Raw genomic sequence first — 20,458 nt, forward strand, 5'->3', positions numbered from 1 at the left:
TGCCACTTCTGCCCTTCCTATTTCTGTTTCCTCTCCCTCACTCCTTTCTCAACCTTCCCTGCATGGCAAAGAAGGAAGGGGGGAGGGGAGTAGCCACGGGGACCATTAGCTTTCGCCAGGCTGATGGGAAGGCTCCTGGGAGGGAAAGGAGCCCAAATGGTGGGCAAGCTGGGTAGTGTGACTCTCCACGGGCGTGTGCTGGGGGGGGGCCTGCAGAGAAGGGCGCACGCCCTTCCCCTGGGGCTCCCTGAAGTGGGGAGAGGCTGGGCTGGGCTGCGGGCTGTCTGAGGCCAACCCCCTACCGTCCAGATCACCAAGAAGCAGTGCTGCTGGAGCGGGGCGCTGCGCCTGGGCTTCACGAGCAAGGACCCCTCCCGCATCCACCCCGACTCGCTGCCCAAGTACGCCTGCCCCGACCTGGTCTCCCAGAGCGGCTTCTGGGCCAAGGCGCTGCCCGAGGAGTTTGCCAACGAGGGCAATATCATCGCCTTCTGGGTGGACAAGAAGGGCCGTGTGTTTTACCGCATCAACGACTCGGCTGCCATGCTCTTCCTCAACGGGGTCCGCACGGCTGACCCGCTCTGGGCCCTGGTGGACGTGTACGGCCTCACGCGGGGCGTGCAGCTGCTTGGTGAGTGCCGCTCTCCTCGGCCCCTTAGGCGCAGGGCACACCTCCGGGTGCTGTGATTTGAGGGGGAGCTAAGACTCTTTTGGCTGCTCCCAGGCCTCCAGCATGACTCCCAATCCAGGATCCCTCCCACCTCACTACACTTGTGCACATAGACTATGGGTACACATCAGCCCATTGGTAAGTTGGCTGTGTCTCCAAAAGGAGCCTACATGCGCCTTAGCTGTCTCATCTGTAAAATGGGTTGGTGGGAAGATCGGATTCAGTTAAAGAGGCTGTGCCCAGCATGGTACTGGGTACCACGTCAGTGCTCAGCCAGTGCCTGTTCTTCCCACCTCCCATCCCTGCAGAGAAAAATGCCGTGGGTGGTGGAAAAACTTTTTTTTCCTTTCTGACTTCAGAGCCTAGAAGCAGTGAAGCCTTTCTTTTCAAAACACCCCTTTTTTTTTAAATTAGAAAAGCCTGGGTTGGGGGGGAAGAGGGCAGAGAAGAGACTGTGAATGTAAAAACAGAGAAACAAGTTGTCATCAGAAGCCTTTCTGTTTGTTGAGTTCTAAAAACAAGGAGGCTGTTTTCATTAATGAATAGTTTGGGAACTTTCTGGTTTTCAGCTCAGTAAAAGTGTTTTTACATTCACACTGACATGTTGAGACTCTTCTGAGTCTCAGCAATGAAGCAGAGAGCCAGCCAGGCTGCCCAAGGCTAATCTGCCTTCCATTCCTTCTGTGAAATGGTGTGCCTGCAGGGCTCCTACCTGCCAGCGACAGAAGGGGCAGTGACTATGCTCCTGGGCTACAGAGTCAGGCAGACCCAGGTTGGACCCTGGTCTTACCCTATTAGTATAACTAGTGCTATGACACCTCAGTTTCCTTGTCCCTAAAATGGGGGAATAACTGTTTTCAGGGTTCTTTTGAAGGCTCAAAGAGCTGACTGATGTGAAACAGTAGGCATCCAATGACTATCAATCATCTCCACTCATCTTGGAGTGGGCAGTGCTTAACCTAAGGTACAATGAGTGTCTTCCTGCTGCTCTGGTACCCTCAGGGCCCCACATTTGAAGGCACCGGGGTCCCAGAGCTTGAGTTTGCACTCCAGCCTGAACACTTCTGTCTGAGCCTCAGTCTTCTCATTTGTAAAGTGGTTGGGGGTACTATGACTTAGCCCAGGGCTTGGCCACATGATGGGAGACAAAAGAATGTCTCAGCTTTTGAGAAAGTCACAGGCTTGTTGGGGGGAAGGAGTAAAGGAAGAGGGGGCAACATTCTTGTTTTTCTCTAAGCAAAGAATGCCCTTCTTCGCAGTCCCCAAAGATCAAAATCCCACTCGGGCTTCAAGGCCCAGCTCGTAAGCCACCTCCTCCCTGAAGCCTTCCACAGTGGGATTCTCTTCTTCGTTCCTTGTGTCCCACTGCATGGCACCTGCACTTCTCTATGTGCTGAGACATTGGTCCATCCGTATGCCTGCTCCCACATAAGATGGGGAGGGCTCTGAGGGAGGAACCCCGTCTTAACAAGCCAGCTTCCTCTCCAGAATGCATCTTGTGCCCAGTGTGTGGAGGATGCTGGGGAATATTTGCAGGGTGGGTAGGGGAGAGTGCTGGGATGGATGGATGATTTGTTAGATGAAGGTAAGGGTGTGGGGGGTCCTGAGGTAGACCCAGCCCTGCTCACAGACTGCCCCAGACTCACTGGGAATTGGGGAAGACAAAGCAAACACTCCAGATCAGTGCATAACCTAAGAGAAGACAGTAAATCGCTAAATGGTGTGGTCATAGGACCCCTTCCATCTGCCAAGATGCCTTCCCTCCAGTTATCTCATTTAGCCGCTTAGCAGCCGGCTTGGAGGGGGTGATGTTTATCCTCACTAGACTGGGAATGAATTGAGGCCCAGGGAAGGCCTGGCTTGCCTGTGTAGGGATGCGGCGGAGCTGGGACTTGAACTGGGTGTTCTGATGCCAAAAGCAGTGCCTTTCCCATTGCCCTCCAGTGGGTTTAAGCATGAAAGGGGGCAGGAAGTCAGAGGCTGAGGTCAATGAGGGAAGATGGAATCCAGGAAGACTTCTTTTTTTTTTTTTAAATATATCTTTATTGATTTCAGAGAGAGGAAGGGAGAGGGAGAGAGATACAAATATCAATGATGAGAGAGTCATTTATCAGCTGCCTCCTGCAAGCCCCCCACTGGGGATCAAACCCATAACCGGGGCATGCGCCCTGATGGGAATCGAACCGAGATCTCCTGGATTATAGGTTGATGCTCAACCACTGAGCCATGCCCAGCTGGGCCAGGAAGACTTCTTGGAAGAGGAGGCTTAGGCTGGGTCTTCAAGTTCCAGGAAGTGGGGAAGGGGTGGGGATGAAGGGTACATGCCAGGGGATATGGGGCTTCCAAACCTCAGGGGCTGAGGGAGGGGCCTGGAGAGTAATCTGAAGGGCCCCACCCTGGGGCAGTGTCCAGACATCTGACCTGGCCCAACCGCATTCCCGCTCTGACTATAAATGGGTTTTCACACAGCATTTTCAGTTTCACTTGGATTTCCAGACAGGCTCCTCTCTGTACACCCGATAAGGCTGAGGCCCCAGCTGATTCCTGTCCAGCTGTAAATCATAATCCCTGGGCATTTTCAAACACTGGTTATGGTCCCTAAATTCAGTTAGAGAGTAAAATATCTCTTCATTTTGTTCTTCCTAAATGGATTTTTTAAAAAGAGATCTATTGAAGGTATCTTCGGTGGTGGGCATGCTGCTCTGTGCCTTCCTTTGGTAACCTGCCCTCTGGGTATGCCCGCTGCCTCGTGCAGCCTTGGGGTCCGTTTTCCTCCCTCTCCCCTTCCCTTTCCTCCCCACTTCCCATGTCCCTCTCTGTACTTGCCAGCCCCTTCAATGCCCCTGTGTCCTCCTGAGCCTCCCTCCCTCCAGCCAGGTCCCTCTGGATCCTCTGGATTTCCCTCCTCTCCCTCCTCTGAAGATGTCGCTCTATATTGGTGGCTCTGAGGATGGACCTAACTTTCCTGGGGTGATTGTCCTCCAAACCAGTGTCACATCTTTAGAGATTTCCTGCCCAGTCTGCCCCTTCCCCTCCTGCCCTTTCTGGAACCTGTGGTCAGAGCCCCCAAACCCCACCTGGCCAGTATCTGCTCCTCAGACCAGAGACACCCTGGGGTACCTGGCACATAGTAAGTTTGAAAGTTAGGCCATGGACAGATTGGCCACCTCTCCTGACAGAGTGGAGGCAGGGCTGGTGTCTCTCCTTGATTGACATCTCTAGGTGCGTGTGCACCCCTGCCTCCCCCACCCTAACTATAGCCCAGGCCCACTGGTCCCCACGCCATGGCCCCAACCCACCTGCTTCAGGCCTTCCAGGCTCCCGTTATGCAGATCGCCCTCCTCCCTCGGGGCGCCCTGGCCCAAGCCTGGCTGGTATCTCCAAGAATAACAGCTTCCTACCTCCAGGAAGAAGGACCTGCCAGCAACTAAATAAATACAAGTTTTATGGGGTGATTAATACTTGGAGAGATAAGCTTCTATCCCAGTTTTTCAAACTCTCCCTGCTCCTCTCAGAAGTGTTGGCTCAGGAAGAGCAGCCATGTTTCCTGGCAGAAAGCTTGTGAGCCAAGATCTGCTTACAGGGTGCTCCTGAGCACCCCTCTGTGACCACCATAAGCACTGTGCAGGGGTAGGGGGAGACACAAGTTGGAAACCCCTCTCCTTGAAGAGTGTTTACATTGGGGGGCACACCATATAACTGTTCTGAAGTGACCTAAATCCAATTCTGCAATTAAGTGTGGCTGAAGAGTAAAACTGGGGGGGGGGGTGCAGCTGGGGAGCAATCCAGGAGGACTTCCTGTAGGAGATGAGTTTCAAGTCAGGAACCAAAGGAGTTAGAAAGAATGGACTGGTTGAGGAGGAACAATTTAGGCCAGACAGGAGGCTGTGCATAGGCATAGAGGTAGGGAATTAGCAGTCATTCAGAGAACAGATCCTTCATGGAAGGGGTGAATTGGAAAGGTAGTGGGTGACTTGTGGAGAAGGGGTGTGCACAGGTGGGGGATCCATGAAAGTAGAAAGTTTCCAGAAGCTTCTGTGCTGTCGAGTTTCTCAATAAGAGGAAATGTTCGCCCAGAGTTGGGGAGAGGCCTTCCCAAATTCTCCCAGCCAGTCAGAAGCCAGGCCGGGCCTGGAATTCAGATCTCCCAGGCTGATCTGGGCATAGGTCAACGTGAGAAGATTTATTGCCACATCAAAATGGCAGTGGCTGGGTGAAAATGGAGGGCATTAGGTGGGGGCTCCCAAGGGCATGTGGCTTTCTGCGTCTTTCCAATGTCTGCTCAGGTTCCCAGACATTCTCAGGATCTTGGTAAAAGATCTCCTACTAAGGAGAGAGAGAGAAGTATGGAGACTCTTAGTATAAACTCTCTGAGGGCCAGGCTGCTGCTGGGCCAGTCCCTGGGGTGGCGCGCCAGCCTGGCTGCCCTGCAGGGAGAGGCCTGGGCCTCTCTGTAGGTAAGCCCTGGGTCGGTGCCCCCTCCAAGCTGTGCCTAAGGTTGGCCGTTCAAAGAGCGTGAGCCATCCCCGGTTGGCTGAGGACCACACTGCCATCTGCGGCTTCCGCTTCCCAGGCTAAACCAATATTTACCTTCAACTGTGGCTGCCAGGGGCTGAGAGGCAAATATTAGTTTAAGGAGCCTGAGCCAAGCTCTTGGGATGGGGAAAAAGCTGAGGATGCTGATCGCAATTTCTTCCTTTTGACAGTTTTCAATTTCTTCTTGATTCATAAATTTCCTTGCTGTTCCTTCTGCCTCAGAGACTCTTCCAGGCACTTTCTTTCTGCTCACCCCAAATTCTGCCAGTTATATCAGGGCCCAACCCCAGACTCTCCCTTCTGCCAGGAAGACTTCCCTGACCTCCTCCTTTCTCCTCTTGACTATTTGAAGCACATGCAGGTCAAAGTGGTATCAGCAGTTCTGCATCATGTATTGTGCTCTTTAAGAAGACAGTGTAAATCCTCTTTGTACATACTACAAAGAAAGTTATTATTGTGTCCATTTTGAAGATAGGGAACAGTGGCTCAGAGAGGTCTAGTAACTTGCCCAAGGTTACACAGGTTGGTGGAGCTACACTTTGGGCCCTGGAGTGTGGGCTATATTACTTCCCAGCTTTTCTAAATACGAGTCCATCTCATCTCTCTATTAAGTCTGGATTCCTCCCCTGCCCCAAGTGTGGGGACTGTGGCCCTCCCTTGTTTTCTAGAATAGAGCTTTTGAGAGGCTGTCAGGGATCAGCCATATATGTTGGGTACAGATAGGCCACCAGGGTCCCCACATGGTAAAGAAGGGAAGAGGGGCAGTGGGATGCTCAGCATCCTGACTTAGCGGTGAGGGTGGGGCTGCCTGCTTTGGAGCTCCCTAAAGGCTCCTGAGGGTTTTCTCTGGTTCTGTTGTTCATGGGGTACTCTAGTTTTCTACTATAATGAATACATATAAAGTGCATCCACACTTTATATAATTGCCAATATTGGGTTGTTTCTAATGTCCTAAAATGGCAATTTCACATGCTTCCACCTGGTATCTCTTTGGTCCAAGATATAGTTCTGGGGACTTTGGAGAGACCGGGGGTGCCCAGGTGAGGTGTGTGTACAGGGGAGAAGCTGGGGCCTGGAAGTCTTGGGGACAAAGCCCTCATTTCAGGAGCAGGCGACCTGACTGAATCAAGACTTGACTTGGCCACTCACTAGCTTACGGATATGTAAGTGTTTACACAAATGGGAAGGGCTGTTGTTTTTAGGTTAAAAGGGAATACTTGATTTAAAACACCAAAATAGAGAACCCCCAACCAGTTCTCTCACTGTATGAGAGAGCCTTAAAACCAAGTCCCTATATCTGAATGCAAATCAAACCATAAAATCGAAATCGTTTCTTAGAACAAGACCTATGGTTCTCCAGCTGGGTTCCTTGGAACCCCGGGGTTCCACAGAGACATCTCTTTGGTGGCTGAGGGGCAGGGCTCTGTTTTCACCTCTTAGACTTCAGCCTGAGCTTTTGGTTCTATTGGACAAAAGGATCCCACTGCCTAAAAAAAGTTTGTGAACCACCAGACCAGATGGTTCTGAGAATCTATACGTCCAAGATTCTTTGGCTTAAAGATTCTATAAATCTAAGTCTGTGACTCTGGGACACTCTGCCCTTCCCTCTGTGAGCCTCAGAAAGTTTTTTTTTTTTCCTCTTAGCTTTCTTGTGGTTGGGTTTATAAGGAGAGGGTGGAGGTGGGTGTTGGTTTCAGGGTACTGCCCAGTGGAGTGGAGAACCCCTCTCCCATCCAAGTCATGCACCCGCCCTCCCGGCTCCTTCCCCTGCCCTGTGCCAGATGGCAACTGGCAGGAGGATGTTTATGGAGACAGTAAATGGGCTGGCAGTGCCTTCCAAACGGGCCGGCAGAGACCCGCCAGCCGGCTGGGAGGCTGTGGACCGACCCAGGGTTAAAGAGTATCCAGAGCCCTGGATGTGAGAATCTAAACAAACAAGACTGGGGCTAATGGCAGGCCCTGCTTCACAGGAGCCCCTCGTCTGCCCCTCCAGCCCCCTCCCAGGCCCCCTGCACTAGTCCCCAGGCCCCGCTTTGGTTACCCTGCCCTGGCTGGCAGCATGTGGGAGGGCCTGGTGAGTTTCTGGGTGAGCGCTGGCCCTAGTGCCCTCCGCCTGGCCCTTCTCCTTTCCCTTCCTTTCTCCCCACTGGCCTTGCTCAGACTGTTCTCCAGGCCTTTGCCTCTCACTTCTGTCTGTCAGTCTAAGCCCTCTTGTCCTCAGGGCCCAGTTCGAATCTTGTTTTTCCCAAGATGCCGTCTCCGCTCACACTGCAACAGGAAGGGCGACCTCAGCCTCAGTCGGAGAGCATTATCTTACAAGGGATATTTATCCTGAAGAAGAGAAGCCTCTTTCTTCTTCTAAAGGGGGCCCCAAGGAGTAGATATAGGACACATGAATCCATGCAAGGAGAGGCTTTCTAATAGTCATAGTTGTTCAGAGATAGAGAGGTGGTGAGCTTCTTATCCCCAGGGGCATTCTAGCCAAACCTGGGGAGAACTTGGCAGAGATAAATAGATTTCCTCCTTCTTGAAGGTCCTGTCTAACCCAAGACACTAAGAATTTCTGTAATGAAATTGTATTAAATTATTTTCATGCCTTCAAGCTTCAAACCATCTAAGGGCTACTGGCTCTCCAGGGCCCAGGTCTTGGCTTCTCCCCCTCTCCTTAACCCCTGCCCAGGGTTGGACACACAGCGGATTAGTGAGTGGGGGTCCTGAGTGCCACCCTGAGGGGACGAAACCCCTGGCTTGGGCCTCCCTGCCCTTTGCAGGGCCTGGTTGTTTCTGCCCAGTCCAAGGGATCTGCAGAGCCACGGCCAGGCACTAGATTAGGCAGAAGCTGAAGACTAACAAATGCCTTCCTGCAAAAGGGGACAGGAGACGGGGGCCAGCTTAGCAGCTCCTCCCATGGCCTTGTGCCACCCCTCCCCCCATCATAAAACCTCCAAAGTGGGCAGCCATGTGTCCCAGGCACAGATTACATAACTTGTTGCTTCCAAATGTGGGGCCATCCACTGCTTGGGGTTATAGGTTGCCTGTCTGGTTTTTCCAAGCTGTCTCACAGGGCTCAGTCCTGGGCTGAGGTTGATCCCATGGTGTTCTCCCCTGGCTTTGGGAGCCGGCACCCTTCCCTGACCTCTGCCTGGATGTCAGCTCACCCAGCTGTGACCCTCCCTGACCCTTGCTGTTCTTTCGGAGGGTGCTCTGACCAGCTCCTGGATCTCAAGTTTCATCTATTTCAGGCCCTGGCGCAGCTGGACACACCGATGGGATTGTTATTTTGGAGCTTGCTGGAGGCCTGCAGCTGCTCCTGACCCCAAGGAGGGGAGGGGATGGGAGAGAAGACATAGTTGGGCTGGGCACTGGCCCCAGGGATTCCATTTTTAGCTGTTTCCCAGCATCTCCCAACTCCTGCAATATTTCAGGCAAGGCCAGAGGGGTCATTTTCCTGCCTCTTTTGCTCTCTTTCCATCCTTCACTGTTTCCCCTTCCTCGTCTTCTTTCTTCTCTAATCTCTACGTGTAGTCTCTCCTTCCTGGTCTTTAGTCAGCGATGTCATTCAGTGATCATGTCTTGGATTCCATCCTGACTGCTGTAAAGTCCTACATTTAGGTTCAAAAAGTTAATTGCCCGAGTGCCCATGGACCTGACTTTGGTTGACAAACTCAACCTGGGCAAATACAAATATATGAAATTATCAGGTACCCAGGTGCCAGGGGCTTCTACTCTACCTCTGATCCCTGTAACAACATCGAAAGGCAGGTATTATTACCCCTGTTCTCTATGTGAGTGATCTGAGGCTGGAGGAAGGTTGCTTACTCACAGGCCACCAGCCAAGTGCTGTATCCGACATTTAAGCTCATGCCTGAATCACCCCAAAGCCCATGTATTTTCTCCTGAGCCACGTGGCATGTGAAAGATCACAATGGTGGCTCATATTAGCATAGCGATGATTCTATGCCAGATATCTGTTAGGTGCCCTCTGCATATTATTCCACTTCATCTTCACAGCATCCCTTCCGAAGGGAGGCTTAGAACACAGACTCTGTACCAGTTAGTAAATGCTGATTTCACTGCTGAAAAAGAGGGGCCCAGAGAGGTTAAGCTATTTGTCTAAGGTCACACAGCTAGGAAATGGCAGAGCCAGGATTTGAACCCAAGCTGATGACTTTAAAGCTCTTGCACTTAATTATGCTCCTATTCTGCTTACCAGTATATGGGAACTGGCTACTAAAAAACCTAAACTACTCTTAGGTTGCATTAGTAGAAGTATAGTGTACATATCGAGGGAAGTGCTGGCCACACTGTGCCTTGAGCTGGTCAGGGCACATCTGGAGTATTGAGTCTGGTTCTGTTCCTTGTCTAACAGGTGGGAAGATATGTGGGGAGATTGAGTATTCCCCGAGGAGAGTTGTCTTCAGTGTGGGGCTGAGGTAGTAGATATAAATACAGGAGATATATTTCAGTCTAAGAGAAAGAAACACTTTCTTAAAGTCAGAGTAGCTCAATGACGGCACAGGTTGCCTGGGAGGTAGTGAGCACTCAGTAGTGGGCATATTCAAGTAGAAGAGGCAGAGGCCAGGATAACACACATCCAGTCCCATTCAGAAATCTGTTGTGAGGGTCTTCCCAGCTCTGTGAGCTCTGACTGATCGTCCTGAGTGTGTGTGGGGTGGGGAGAGAAGGGTGTGGTGCGTATTCGTGTGGGCCCTGTGACAGCCTTGTTCCTGTAGGCCCTGGCTGGGCATCTCTGAGCCACTTGTCTCCTCCTCACTCTGCTTCCCTGTTCCTTCCCTTCTCTGTCTCCAACCCTCTGGAGACCTCAAGGCCACTGCCTGGAATCCCTAATGGGTGGGGGAGCAGGGGCTGTTCCCTGGGGTGCAGGTCAACCCACTTTGTCTCTTGTGCCTCCCTCTCCTGCTCCGGCCCTCCTCGCCTCTGCCTCTCCACAGCCCCCCAGCCTCTCTGCACCATCGCTGTCACAGAGTCAATTCCCTGGAATAATCGCATTTTCCGGTCGGCTCCCTTCTCCTTGCCAAGAACGATGCTGGGAAATCCCAACCAGCCAGGCCCCAAGAGGCTGAGGGGGAAGGCCTAGCCCCCTCTGCTTGCCTGAGCCCAAACAACATGATTCCTAGAAGGGGAGTGGGGCTGGGTGGGAAAGGACCAAAGCAGGGAGGCTCGAAGGACCATCTATCTCTAGATTTAGCTAGAGCTGGATTCAGGCCTCTGCTGGCCATGCCAGTCCAGTCCTCCAAGCTCTGCTCTCACACCGAGTACCCCAGCTATCCTTACCCAGTTCCTGGAGAGAAAGTACAGTTTCTCCCATGGGAAGGCTCAGAGAAAAGGCTCCCAGGGAGGGATTGGCCCACAATGTGGCCTACAGTGGCACTAGTCAAATTTGGGAACTCCCACAGGAGGGATTCAATAAAAAGGAGGGCCTGAATTGAAGACTGCCATCAATCCTGGATCTGCTGCTTGGTGGCTGTCACATAATATCTCTGAGCTTTATCTGTATAGTGGGAACACCTCCATGGGAAGCTCCAAGGATGAAATGCAGTGGTAATTCATCATGCACACTGACTTTTAATTTTACTATAAATTACAGGACTCCAAAAAGCTGGACATAACACAGCCATTAAAAAAATACGCTGTCAGAAACATATTAATTGGCATAAAAGGTGTACAGGCCATAGTAGGTGGAAAAGCTAGTTTTGAAAAGGAAATCTGTATGGCAGGGTTCTTAGCCTGGAATCCATGACCATGGATGGCTTTATGCAATTCATGAATGCCCTAAAATTATCCACAGAATTTAGGGAGAATGTGCATTTTTCTGAGGAGGTGATAGGTCAAAGTTATCACATTTTCAAAGGGATTTGTTACTGATACAAGGTTAAAAACTACTGGCATTTATACAGCATGATTCAATTTTTGTATTAAAAAAGTAACCAGCCTGGCAGGTGTGGTTCAGCTGTTGAGCATCGACCTATGATCCAGGAGATCGAAGTTCGATTCCCGGTCAGGGCACATGCCTGGACTGCAGGCTCAATTCCCAGCAGGAGGCATGCAGGAGGCAGCCGATCAATGGCTCTCTCATTATTGATGGTTCTATCCCTCTCTCTCCCTCTCCCATCCTCTCTCTGAAATCAATAAAGATGTATTAAAAAAAAATAACCAAAATTATATTGAAAAAAAGACTGCAAGGTTATACACCCAAATATTAATAGTATTTTCCTCTGGATGGTGGGCTGACAGGTGGTTATTTTTTCTTTTTGTTGAACTGTCTTTTCTCCAAAATGCAGTCTGTCTGACTTGTATGATGAAAAAGAAACAGAGTTTGATTTCCTGTTAAGTCACTTTCAAAAAAGATAGCTTGGATAAATTTGCTCAATTTCTCTCAACCAGAAGTGTCTTTCTGTGGCAACAATAACTTCAAAAAGTAATTGTTAGGATAAGATGAGGCATTTTATGCAAAGAGGAGTTCTGGGGATGTCAGCAGTGCATTCAACACATTATTTATTTATTTTTTTAAAAAATCCTCACCTGAGGATATTTTTTCCATTGCTTTTCAGAGAGAGTGGGGGGGGGGGGGCACACACCGATGTGAGAGAGACACATCTTTTGGTTGCTTCCTGACCGGGGCTGGGAATGGAGCCTGCCACCCAGGTACATGCCTTTGGCCGAAATCAAACCTGGGACCCTTCAGTCCAATGCTCTAGCCACTGAGCCAAACCGGCCAGGGCAACACTTTTTTTTTTTTAAATATATCTTTATTGATTTCAGAGAGAGGGAAGGAGAGGGGGAGAGAGAGAGAGAAACATCAATGATGAGAGAGTCATTGATTGAGCCCGCAACCCGGGCATGTGTCCTGACTGGGAATCGAACCCCGATCGCCTGGATCCTAGGTCCACGCTCAACTGCTGAGCCACGCCTGGCCGGGCAACACATTTTTTTACTGCTTGTCTACTAAGGGCTGGGGCTGTTCTAGCTGCTGAGGACAAAGAGAGAGGGCCTCCGGAGGTAAATTAAAAATATATATATTTTATAAGCGTACCATTCAGAAACGATCATGTTTTTAATTTTGTTACTGGGACCCCAATATGTGAGTCTGCATGTGTTCTCTGGCTCAAAAGAAATGCAGGTGCAGGAGTTTGCAGCATAGAAAGAAAAAGTTTAATAGTGAATCAGCCAATCCTCTCAAGACCCAACTCCCCAATGGTATCTAAGTTACAGATTATATAGGGTAAAATCACGGGACGGGGGGGGGTGTGGTGTTAGGGGTTCCAGATTGTGCTGGAAGCTGCTTGGTTGGAAGCGAGGTAAGGGTAATAAATCATTTCTTCAGGCCTTGAGGACAGCTCTGAGGTCTGCTCCCGCATCCCTCTGTCTGGTTTCGTGGAAAAGTAGCCAGGGGCTCAGGAGCTGAAACATAACTTAGTTCAAGATGTTATCTGTAGCCTGCCAGAGGTCCACACCTTGTGACCATTAGTCAGGTCCCGGCTATTGTCCTGCTGCTGCCGCGCGGGGTTGAGGGGCGAGGCTAGCTCTAGGCGGCGTGTAGACAGAGATGATTTCTAGAGCTAGGATTCAAAGCTAAATTTAATCAAAGTAATCAGGACCCTGGGTTTCAATTTCGGTGTCTTTCTTTCCAGCCTTAATCCTTTCCCTAAGCAAATAGTTGAGATGTTCTGCACAACTCTGGTTGCCGATTTGCTCCTTAGTTTATGTCCTAAGCATTTTCTACGCCTCTAACAAAAGCCCGGCGTTCTGACGGTGCCCACTTTAAAGGCGAGCGGGAGGAAAGGGCGCGGGCGGCGGGGGCGGCCCGCCTGACGCCGCGGGTCTCTCCCCTGCCCGGCCCCAGACAGCGAGCTGGTGCTGCCCGACTGCCTGCGGCCGCGCTCCTTCACCGCCCTGCGGCGGCCGTCGCTGCGGCGCGAGGCCGACGACGCGCGCCTCTCCGTGAGCCTGTGCGACCTCAACGTGCCGGCGGCGGAGGGCGACGAGGCCGCGCCGGGCGCCGGCTGCCCCATCCCGCAGAACTCGCTCAACTCGCAGCACAGCCGCGCGCTCCCCGCGCAGCTCGACGGCGACCTGCGCTTCCACTCGCTGCGCGCCGGCGCGCACGTCCGGATCCTGGACGAGCAGACGGTGGCGCGCCTGGAGCACGGGCGCGACGAGCGCGCGCTCGTCTTCACCAGCCGGCCCGTGCACGTGGCCGAGACCATCTTCGTCAAGGTCACGCGCTCGAGCGGCGCGCGGCCCGGCGCGCTGTCCTTCGGCGTCACCACGTGCGACCCCGGCACGCTGCGGCCGGCCGACCTGCCCTTCAGCACCGAGGCCCTGGTGGACCGCAAGGAGTTCTGGGCCGTGTGCCGCGCGCCCGGGCCCCTGCACAGCGGCGACATCCTGGGCCTGGTGGTCAACGCCGACGGCGAGCTGCACCTCAGCCACAACGGCGCCGCCATGGGCATGCAGCTGTGCGTGGACGCCTCGCAGCCGCTCTGGATGCTCTTCGGCCTGCACGGCGCCATCACGCAGATCCGCCTCCTCGGTGAGTGCCCCTGGCCACGCGCCAGCCTCCCGGACAGCCTCCGGAGGCCGCCCTCCCCTGCCCTCCCCGTCCAGCATCGAGCCTTTCCTGGAAGAGGGGGGCGATCTGGGTAGGGGAAAAGAGGGGCCACCCCGTCCTGAGGAGTTGCCAAGGAGCCACAGACACTGAAATGAGTTTTGGGTGGGACTCCGTGGCCCTCAGGTCTCACCAGACGCACCCTGGGCAGGGGAGAAAAGCCTGGATTGTTGAGTTTCATTCTCAGAATCTGATTAACCCACATTCCCTCAGAAAACGAAAAACAGTCCAGGTACACACACTCCAGTGGACGCTTAAAACGAGAAAATATTGTTTCCACCAGCAATGAACTCTTTGGAGCCCAGTTTCCTTTTTCCCCAAATGAGAATAAAGGCCTCTGCCTCTCAGTATGGTTGTGCGCCCAAATAAGAAAAAGAGGTTGGTATGTCAGTAGCCAGGTGTCTGTGTGGGGTTGGGGGCCTCTGGGGAATCCCTGGGCAGAGGGCCTTGGAGAAAACGGGGTTGCAGAAGTCTGAGCTTTACTTTCCTGGGTTTGAACAGACAGACTTGGATGCGGGCTTGGGTAAGCCATGTTTCCCGTGGGTTAGATGTTCTGTGGGTTACGTGCCTGTTGAAAAAGGGTTCTTGGGTCAAAAAAAGTTTGGGAAATACTGCATTTTTTAAAAGTGGGGGGGTTCTTTATTTTTTAATCCTCAGCTGAGGATATATTTGTATTCATTTTTAAAGAGAGAGAACGGGAGAGAAGCATCAGTGTGAGAGAAACATCGATCAGTTGCCTCCTGTACAATCCCCGACCGGATATCAAACCTGAAACCTAGGTATGTGCCCTGACCAGGAATCGAACCTGCCACCTTTTGGTGTATGGGACAATGCTCCAAACAACTGAGCCACCTGGACAGGGCTTAAAAAGCTGGGGGGTTCTTTACTGCAGAACTTCTCAGAGCCTTTGATATGCAGTGTGAATCTTTAAGGAGGTAGTTACGGTGTACAGCTTTTCTAAACCAATTTGCCCAGAAATCTTTTTTCGCACAAAGCATCTCCTGGTCTGCTAACCACCTGCAGTAGACCGGCCTAGTTTCATTAGACTCACTGGGAGAACACACTAAAGTGCAGATTCAGAGATTTTGATACTGTACATCTTGGATAGGTCCTGGGCATCCAAATTTTTGTAGCAAGTTTGTTTAGACAAGTTTAGAGACCCCTGGGCCTTCCAGCCCCCAGCCTACACCTCACCCCAGGAGGCTTCATAGACACGATTATGTGTGTATGTGAGTGAGCATGAGTTACACTGTAGGATTGGCACACTGTGCATAGGCACATGTGGGTAACTAAATGCATGCATATATTTGTGAGTGGAATGCTGTTGATGATTGTGGGAGTGCATGAGAAATCAGATAAAGTCAGTGGGAACTTCCTGCTCTGTTCCAGAGACCACATGAAGATGGAGTTGAAATAAATTTTAAAAAGAATGAAAAGAAATGAGGCTGGGATGCTAAGAAGTTAGGATTGAGGGAAGATAAATCAGGATGGAATAAAAAGAAGTCAAGCTAGATGAAAAGACATCAGGAAGGAGAGAAGTTGGAGGTGTAAATTCAGGATGGAAAAAAAAGAAATCGGACTCAGGTGCAGAAAAAAATCAGGGTGAGGTAAAAAAATATTTGGCTGCACTCACCAGGAGACACTGCTCCTCAGAGGAAGTAAATTGCGTAAGGGCAGCACCATCTCATAATAGATAAGCAGCTTTCCAGTGAGGCCTCTGTTGCACAAAGAGGCTTACTAGACTGGAGCAAAGAAGATGCTTAAAAATAATAGCAGGACTTAAATGTTTCAAGAGGTAAGTAGGCCAAGATGGGTGTTGAAGAATAATCATTCAGAATTCAATATAGGCTAGATAGAGTGCCCCTGAGCTGTTTGGAGAATTGGGTGTCTCCACCAGCAAATAGGCATTGGGGGATCCTGACTCCCAGAGAAAAATAAATCAGTAACAATGTATGAAGGGTAACTGTTGACCGTCTAGAGGAATGCTTTGCTTTGCTGAAGGCCCGAGTGAACTAAGAAGAACGGGAAGCTATTTCCTTCGCTCCAAAACTATAGTGAATTTCATACTTAACGGTGAAACACTAGAAGTATTCTCATTAAAGTCAGGAGTATGATAGGGATGCCTTTCAGGATTGTTCTGAAAATGCCAGCCAGTGCAATAGGCAAGAAAAGCAAAGAGGTATGAATTTCTGAAGGAGATCATAATTAACTTGAAAACCATTAACACTAATAAGAGAAACCCTGTGGATATCTAATGAATATTCCTAGAAACAGTGATTATTAAATGGGTTCGAACAAGTAACTACTAATAAAAAGGATCTCATTGAGTACTTACTTGTATGTGGGGCATTGTTAGGTGAATATTTCCTGCTCTCCGGAAGCTTATGGTTTAACTGGGGAAACAAAGCTGCATTCCTGGGCAAAGGACAAATAATACCCCACAATCTGTGGTTGACTAGTCCTCTGCATGTGGTGTGTGTGTGATGCCTGGTAGGCCCTCAGAAACGACTTGGAGGGAGGAGGGAGGACGGTGAGGAGTAGAAGAGGGAGAGGTGTGAGGGAAGGAAGGAGGGAAAGAATGTAGGACAGACAGGTGTGGGAGATGGTCAAGGGCATTTCAGAGGTGCCAGTGCAGAGAAGGTGGGCAATATCTGGGGACAGTGATGGAGAGCACAGGGCTCTGAACAGGCAGGTGAACGTAGGGCTGGAAGGGCCATTCTGGGTGGGAGGAAGGTGACTTTGTTCTCTGGCTGGGGACACCTCGAAGGTGAAGGATACATGGGGAAGGGTGGAGGTGGGCTTCTAGGCAGGGGGCTTGTTTGGAGACTGCTGATGTAGTAGAACCGGAGCACATGTGGGTGTCCAGTTTGTAGGTGTGAACAGAGAGCTGGGGCAGGATGCTGAGCCAGCCTGTGGAAGCCTGCCCTGAGCCCGGTGGCTGGGCTGTGTGGTCAGACTGTGGCACCCTCTTTATCTCCTGGGAACCTACTGGAGGGACGGGGACGTGAGCTTTCTCCCAGTGGCCTTTGAGTTGCTGGTTCATCTCTCCCTCCCTTCTGCAGGCTCCACCATCCTTGCAGAGCGGGGCATCCCATCGCTTCCCTGCTCTCCCGCCTCCACACCAACCTCGCCCAGTGCCCTGGGCAGCCGCCTCTCTGACCCCTTGCTCAGCACCTGCAGCTCGGGACCTCTGGGGAGCTCTGCTGGCGGTAAGTGGGCCGGCCCCTCCAGGTCAATGGTGTCTGTGCCAGACCTCCTACCCTGAGACCCTGGCTGCGGAAGGCATGCAGCTTCTGTATGAGGGCTGGGGTCCTGGAGGAGTGGGAATGGGCCCAATGAACCCTTGTTGGGTGGTGATTTCTGGGCTGGATCCCATCCTGGCCCCCAGCTGGGTACCTTTCTCCAAAGGACTTTTTTAGCACACAGGGAACGCCAAAGGATAGCTCAGGTGGAGCCTGCCTTAAATGATGTTGGCTTTCCTTCCCCCATCCCTCCTCCTCCTCCATTGGTGCTTCATGGACACCCTGGCCCCTGGTCTGGGAGCTGGGGGGCCAGCAGTGGAGCTGCCCAGAGGCCATCCTCTCCCCTCTTGTGTCCAGGAAGTTGGGTCATTAGCATAAACAGGCTGATCTGATAAATGGAGGGGGTGACAAGAGGCCAGGGGGCTCTCTTTCCATGAACCTGGGACTGGATTGGACCAAGTCTCCCCTTGACTGGTTCCCCTCATCCCCAGGGACGGCCCCCAATTCGCCGGTGAGCCTGCCCGAGTCACCAGTGACCCCAGGCACGGGCCAGTGGAGCGATGAGTGCACCATTTGCTATGAGCATGCAGTGGACACGGTCATCTACACATGTGGCCATATGTGCCTCTGCTATGCCTGCGGTCTGCGCCTCAAGAAGGCTCTGCATGCCTGCTGCCCCATCTGCCGCCGCCCCATCAAGGACATCATCAAGACCTACCGAAGCTCCTAGCCCGATGCGGCGCCCCACGCCTCGTGCCCGCCTCCTCGGACTTTAGCTCGGCTCCAGCCAAGGGGCAAGCCAACAAGGCCCCTTCTCTTCTTCCTCATTTTGGAAACTATTTTCCCTTCTCCATAAAACATGGGAAACTGAGGCCCCTGAAGGTTTGGGGAGAAAAGGGGTATCATACAGGGCAGTGGGGGGCAGAAGCAAATCGCCCAGCAGAGGGGAGGGAAAGAGCCTACACTTTGTCTACCTTTCCCTTCTCTGCACCCAGCTCTTTCCTTCATGCTGAGGGACTGAATTGGGGTCTCAGCCTGTTCTAATCCTTCCCCATCTGGGACCAACTTCTAGGAAGTCCCTCTAGCCCATGTGACACCTTTGTGAGATTTAGGAAGTGTGTCTGTCCGGGCAGATAGAGCCCTGAGCCAGGGCGTGCGGCTTGGCTTGTGGAGTATGGACTGGACATCAGCCTCTGTTTGCTCCCTCAGCCAGCTGCCCTCGAGCAGTGCACAGCCTGCTTCACAGCAGCCCTGGGCGGGTGGCCCGCCCTGCTGCCTTACTCTGACCTGTACCCACCTTCCTCCTCTCTTCCCTGCCCCTTGGGCCTGGCAGCCAGGGGAAAGAAGGCTAGTGGATACCTCTCACCCAGACAGGCTGCAGCCTCCATGCCATACCCCTCTCCCACCCACCCAGGATGGGTGGTGTACAGGCCGCAGGAGGTTCCAGGTTCTGAGTCCCTGGCCCTGTGCCCTGGCAGCGATGCAGAGGGCCCCTTCCTGGCCATAGCCTTTCTGCCCCATTCATCTCACCCCTTGGTCTAGCTGGAGAGCAGGGTCTGTCTGCTGTCAGGGTCTCTAAGAACAGGTCCGCATCTACTCTCTGAGACCTGTCCTGCTACATCTCAGTGCTGTCCTGGGCCTGGCTGATGCTCAGAGATGCTGTAGCGTCGCCAGGCAAGGCCAGGGCCCTGGGTTGGGGACAGGGAGGTTTTGTGGAGTAAGACCAGCCTTTTTCTGTATTTTAATTTATTTATTTATTTGGTTTGTGGGTTTTTGGTGTTTTTGTGTGTGGGGGGAGTGAGTTCCCACCCCTCAGGCCCCTAGAAATGTTGCCCTAGAAATGTGTGTGGGTTGAGAGGGGACAGCATTTCCCAGACTCCAGCCCAAAAGTCCATAGTTAGCTATGCTTACCATGAGTTAGGACTCCTTAAAGAGGCTGAATTGGGAGGCCTCCTGGCAAGCTGTGTCCATTTTACACAGGGCATATTGAGTCTCCTTAACTCCCTGGGACTGGCGGATCACCCAGAGCCACAAAGTGCCCTTCCTTGGGCTGGAGCAGGGTTGTCATAGGTTGGCTTAAACATGTCAGGAGGCCCAGGAGCATAAAAAATTCTGGGAATGCTGAAGGAGGGGAGTCTGGCTTGGGCCAGGGAACAGGGCTGGGGAGCCTAGTGATTGTAGAGGCAGGGAGCCTGTTCTTAGGAAAGGCACTTCACCCCCAGGAAATATGAGGGGTAGGGACTGGCCCAGCACCTCTGGGTTCTCATTCCTGGTTCTGGGTTGAGGGAGTGCCCCCCACATGCCCTTAGGCTAGTTCTCTGCCCTGCCTGCCCTGTCCTGATAGCCATTGGCTGGGGCCAGCTCTTAAGAGTCTTGGCTTAGTCTCACCCCAGCCTCCCAGCCTTCTGCCCCCTCAGATGGCTTTTTACATCCATCAGAGATAGCTTCTCCCTGTGGCCAGGTCATAGCCCCTCTGTGCCTCAGCTTCCACCTCTGTAAAATGATTGGGGAGGGGGGAGACCTTGTGTGACTCTTAGTTCTTTGGTGAGGGGCTGCATTGGGGTGGGGTAGTGTCTGTCCCTGCTTTGTAGTGGGCCTTTGAGAAGTCATAGTTCTGCTAAGGGTCTCCCCAGTCTCTGATCCCCGGTCACCCCTTCTTTGGGGGTTGGTTGGGGGAGGTGTTGGCTCCATCCAATCGAGGGTTCCATTTCAGAGGCAAGGATAGGTCTTAAGTGCAAGGGCTGCCTGGCCTGAGGGTGGGGAAAGGAAGCCATCCGTCCTATTGTCTGTTAGTGTGGGGTAGTTGCTGCCTCTTTTGTGAACTTGGGTCGCTGTGATTGTGAATAAAGGTGATTTGTAACAGCCTGAGAGGGCTGTGCTGTGCAGTGTGGAGGGTTGGGGAGGGAGGGTCAATATGTGTGGGAGGTGTGTACATGCAGTATTTGTGGGCCAGGTGTCCTGGGTATGGGGGGAGTTAACAATCAGGCTACGTAGACTCCCTGGAGTGGGGGGCTGGAACATGACCTGGGGCTTGGACAGTAGGGGCCAGAATGCCAGGTGAGCCTTGTAAGTTGAGAGGAAGTAGCCACTGCCCTTTGGTAGCCTCAGGTTCCTGGGTTGATGAGGAGCAGTGTTTGTTGGGGCAGGAGCCCCAAGAGTCCATGAAGCCTGCTCAACTTTCTCTTGGCTGAACTGAGCCCAAACCTGGCCTGCAACCCTCGTGGGGTGGCAGTGCCACCTAGGGGCTAATGGAAGGATTACAGGTCCTCAAGTCAGCAGAGACTGCTGAGTTCCTCAGGAAGAGGGCCTTCCCATCCCTTGCCCCTGTCCCTCACTGAGATCCCATTGGTGGGTGCTGAGGCTTATAACAAATGGGTGGCA

At 52.3% G+C, this 20,458-nt stretch overlaps 1 protein-coding gene across 2 annotated transcripts in view; it reads left to right on the top strand.

The window, feature by feature from the left end:
• The window catches only part of NEURL1 (neuralized E3 ubiquitin protein ligase 1), a 69,236-nt gene extending 49,291 nt beyond the window's left edge, over nucleotides 1-19,945 (top strand). For both annotated transcript variants that reach the window (XM_081158866.1, XM_081158867.1), the window contains exons 3-6: nucleotides 310-631; nucleotides 13,071-13,760; nucleotides 16,898-17,044; nucleotides 17,569-19,945. In XM_081158866.1, the coding sequence (XP_081014992.1) occupies nucleotides 310-631; nucleotides 13,071-13,760; nucleotides 16,898-17,044; nucleotides 17,569-17,807 (1,398 nt within the window). In that variant the 3' untranslated portion in view covers nucleotides 17,808-19,945. The remainder of the gene's footprint in view (nucleotides 1-309; nucleotides 632-13,070; nucleotides 13,761-16,897; nucleotides 17,045-17,568) is intronic.
• Nucleotides 19,946-20,458: the final 513 nt, after the last annotated feature.

Source organism: Miniopterus schreibersii (genome assembly GCF_964146895.1).
Source record: "Miniopterus schreibersii genome assembly, chromosome: 14".
In the NCBI taxonomy this organism is placed as follows: Eukaryota; Metazoa; Chordata; class Mammalia; order Chiroptera; family Miniopteridae; genus Miniopterus; species Miniopterus schreibersii.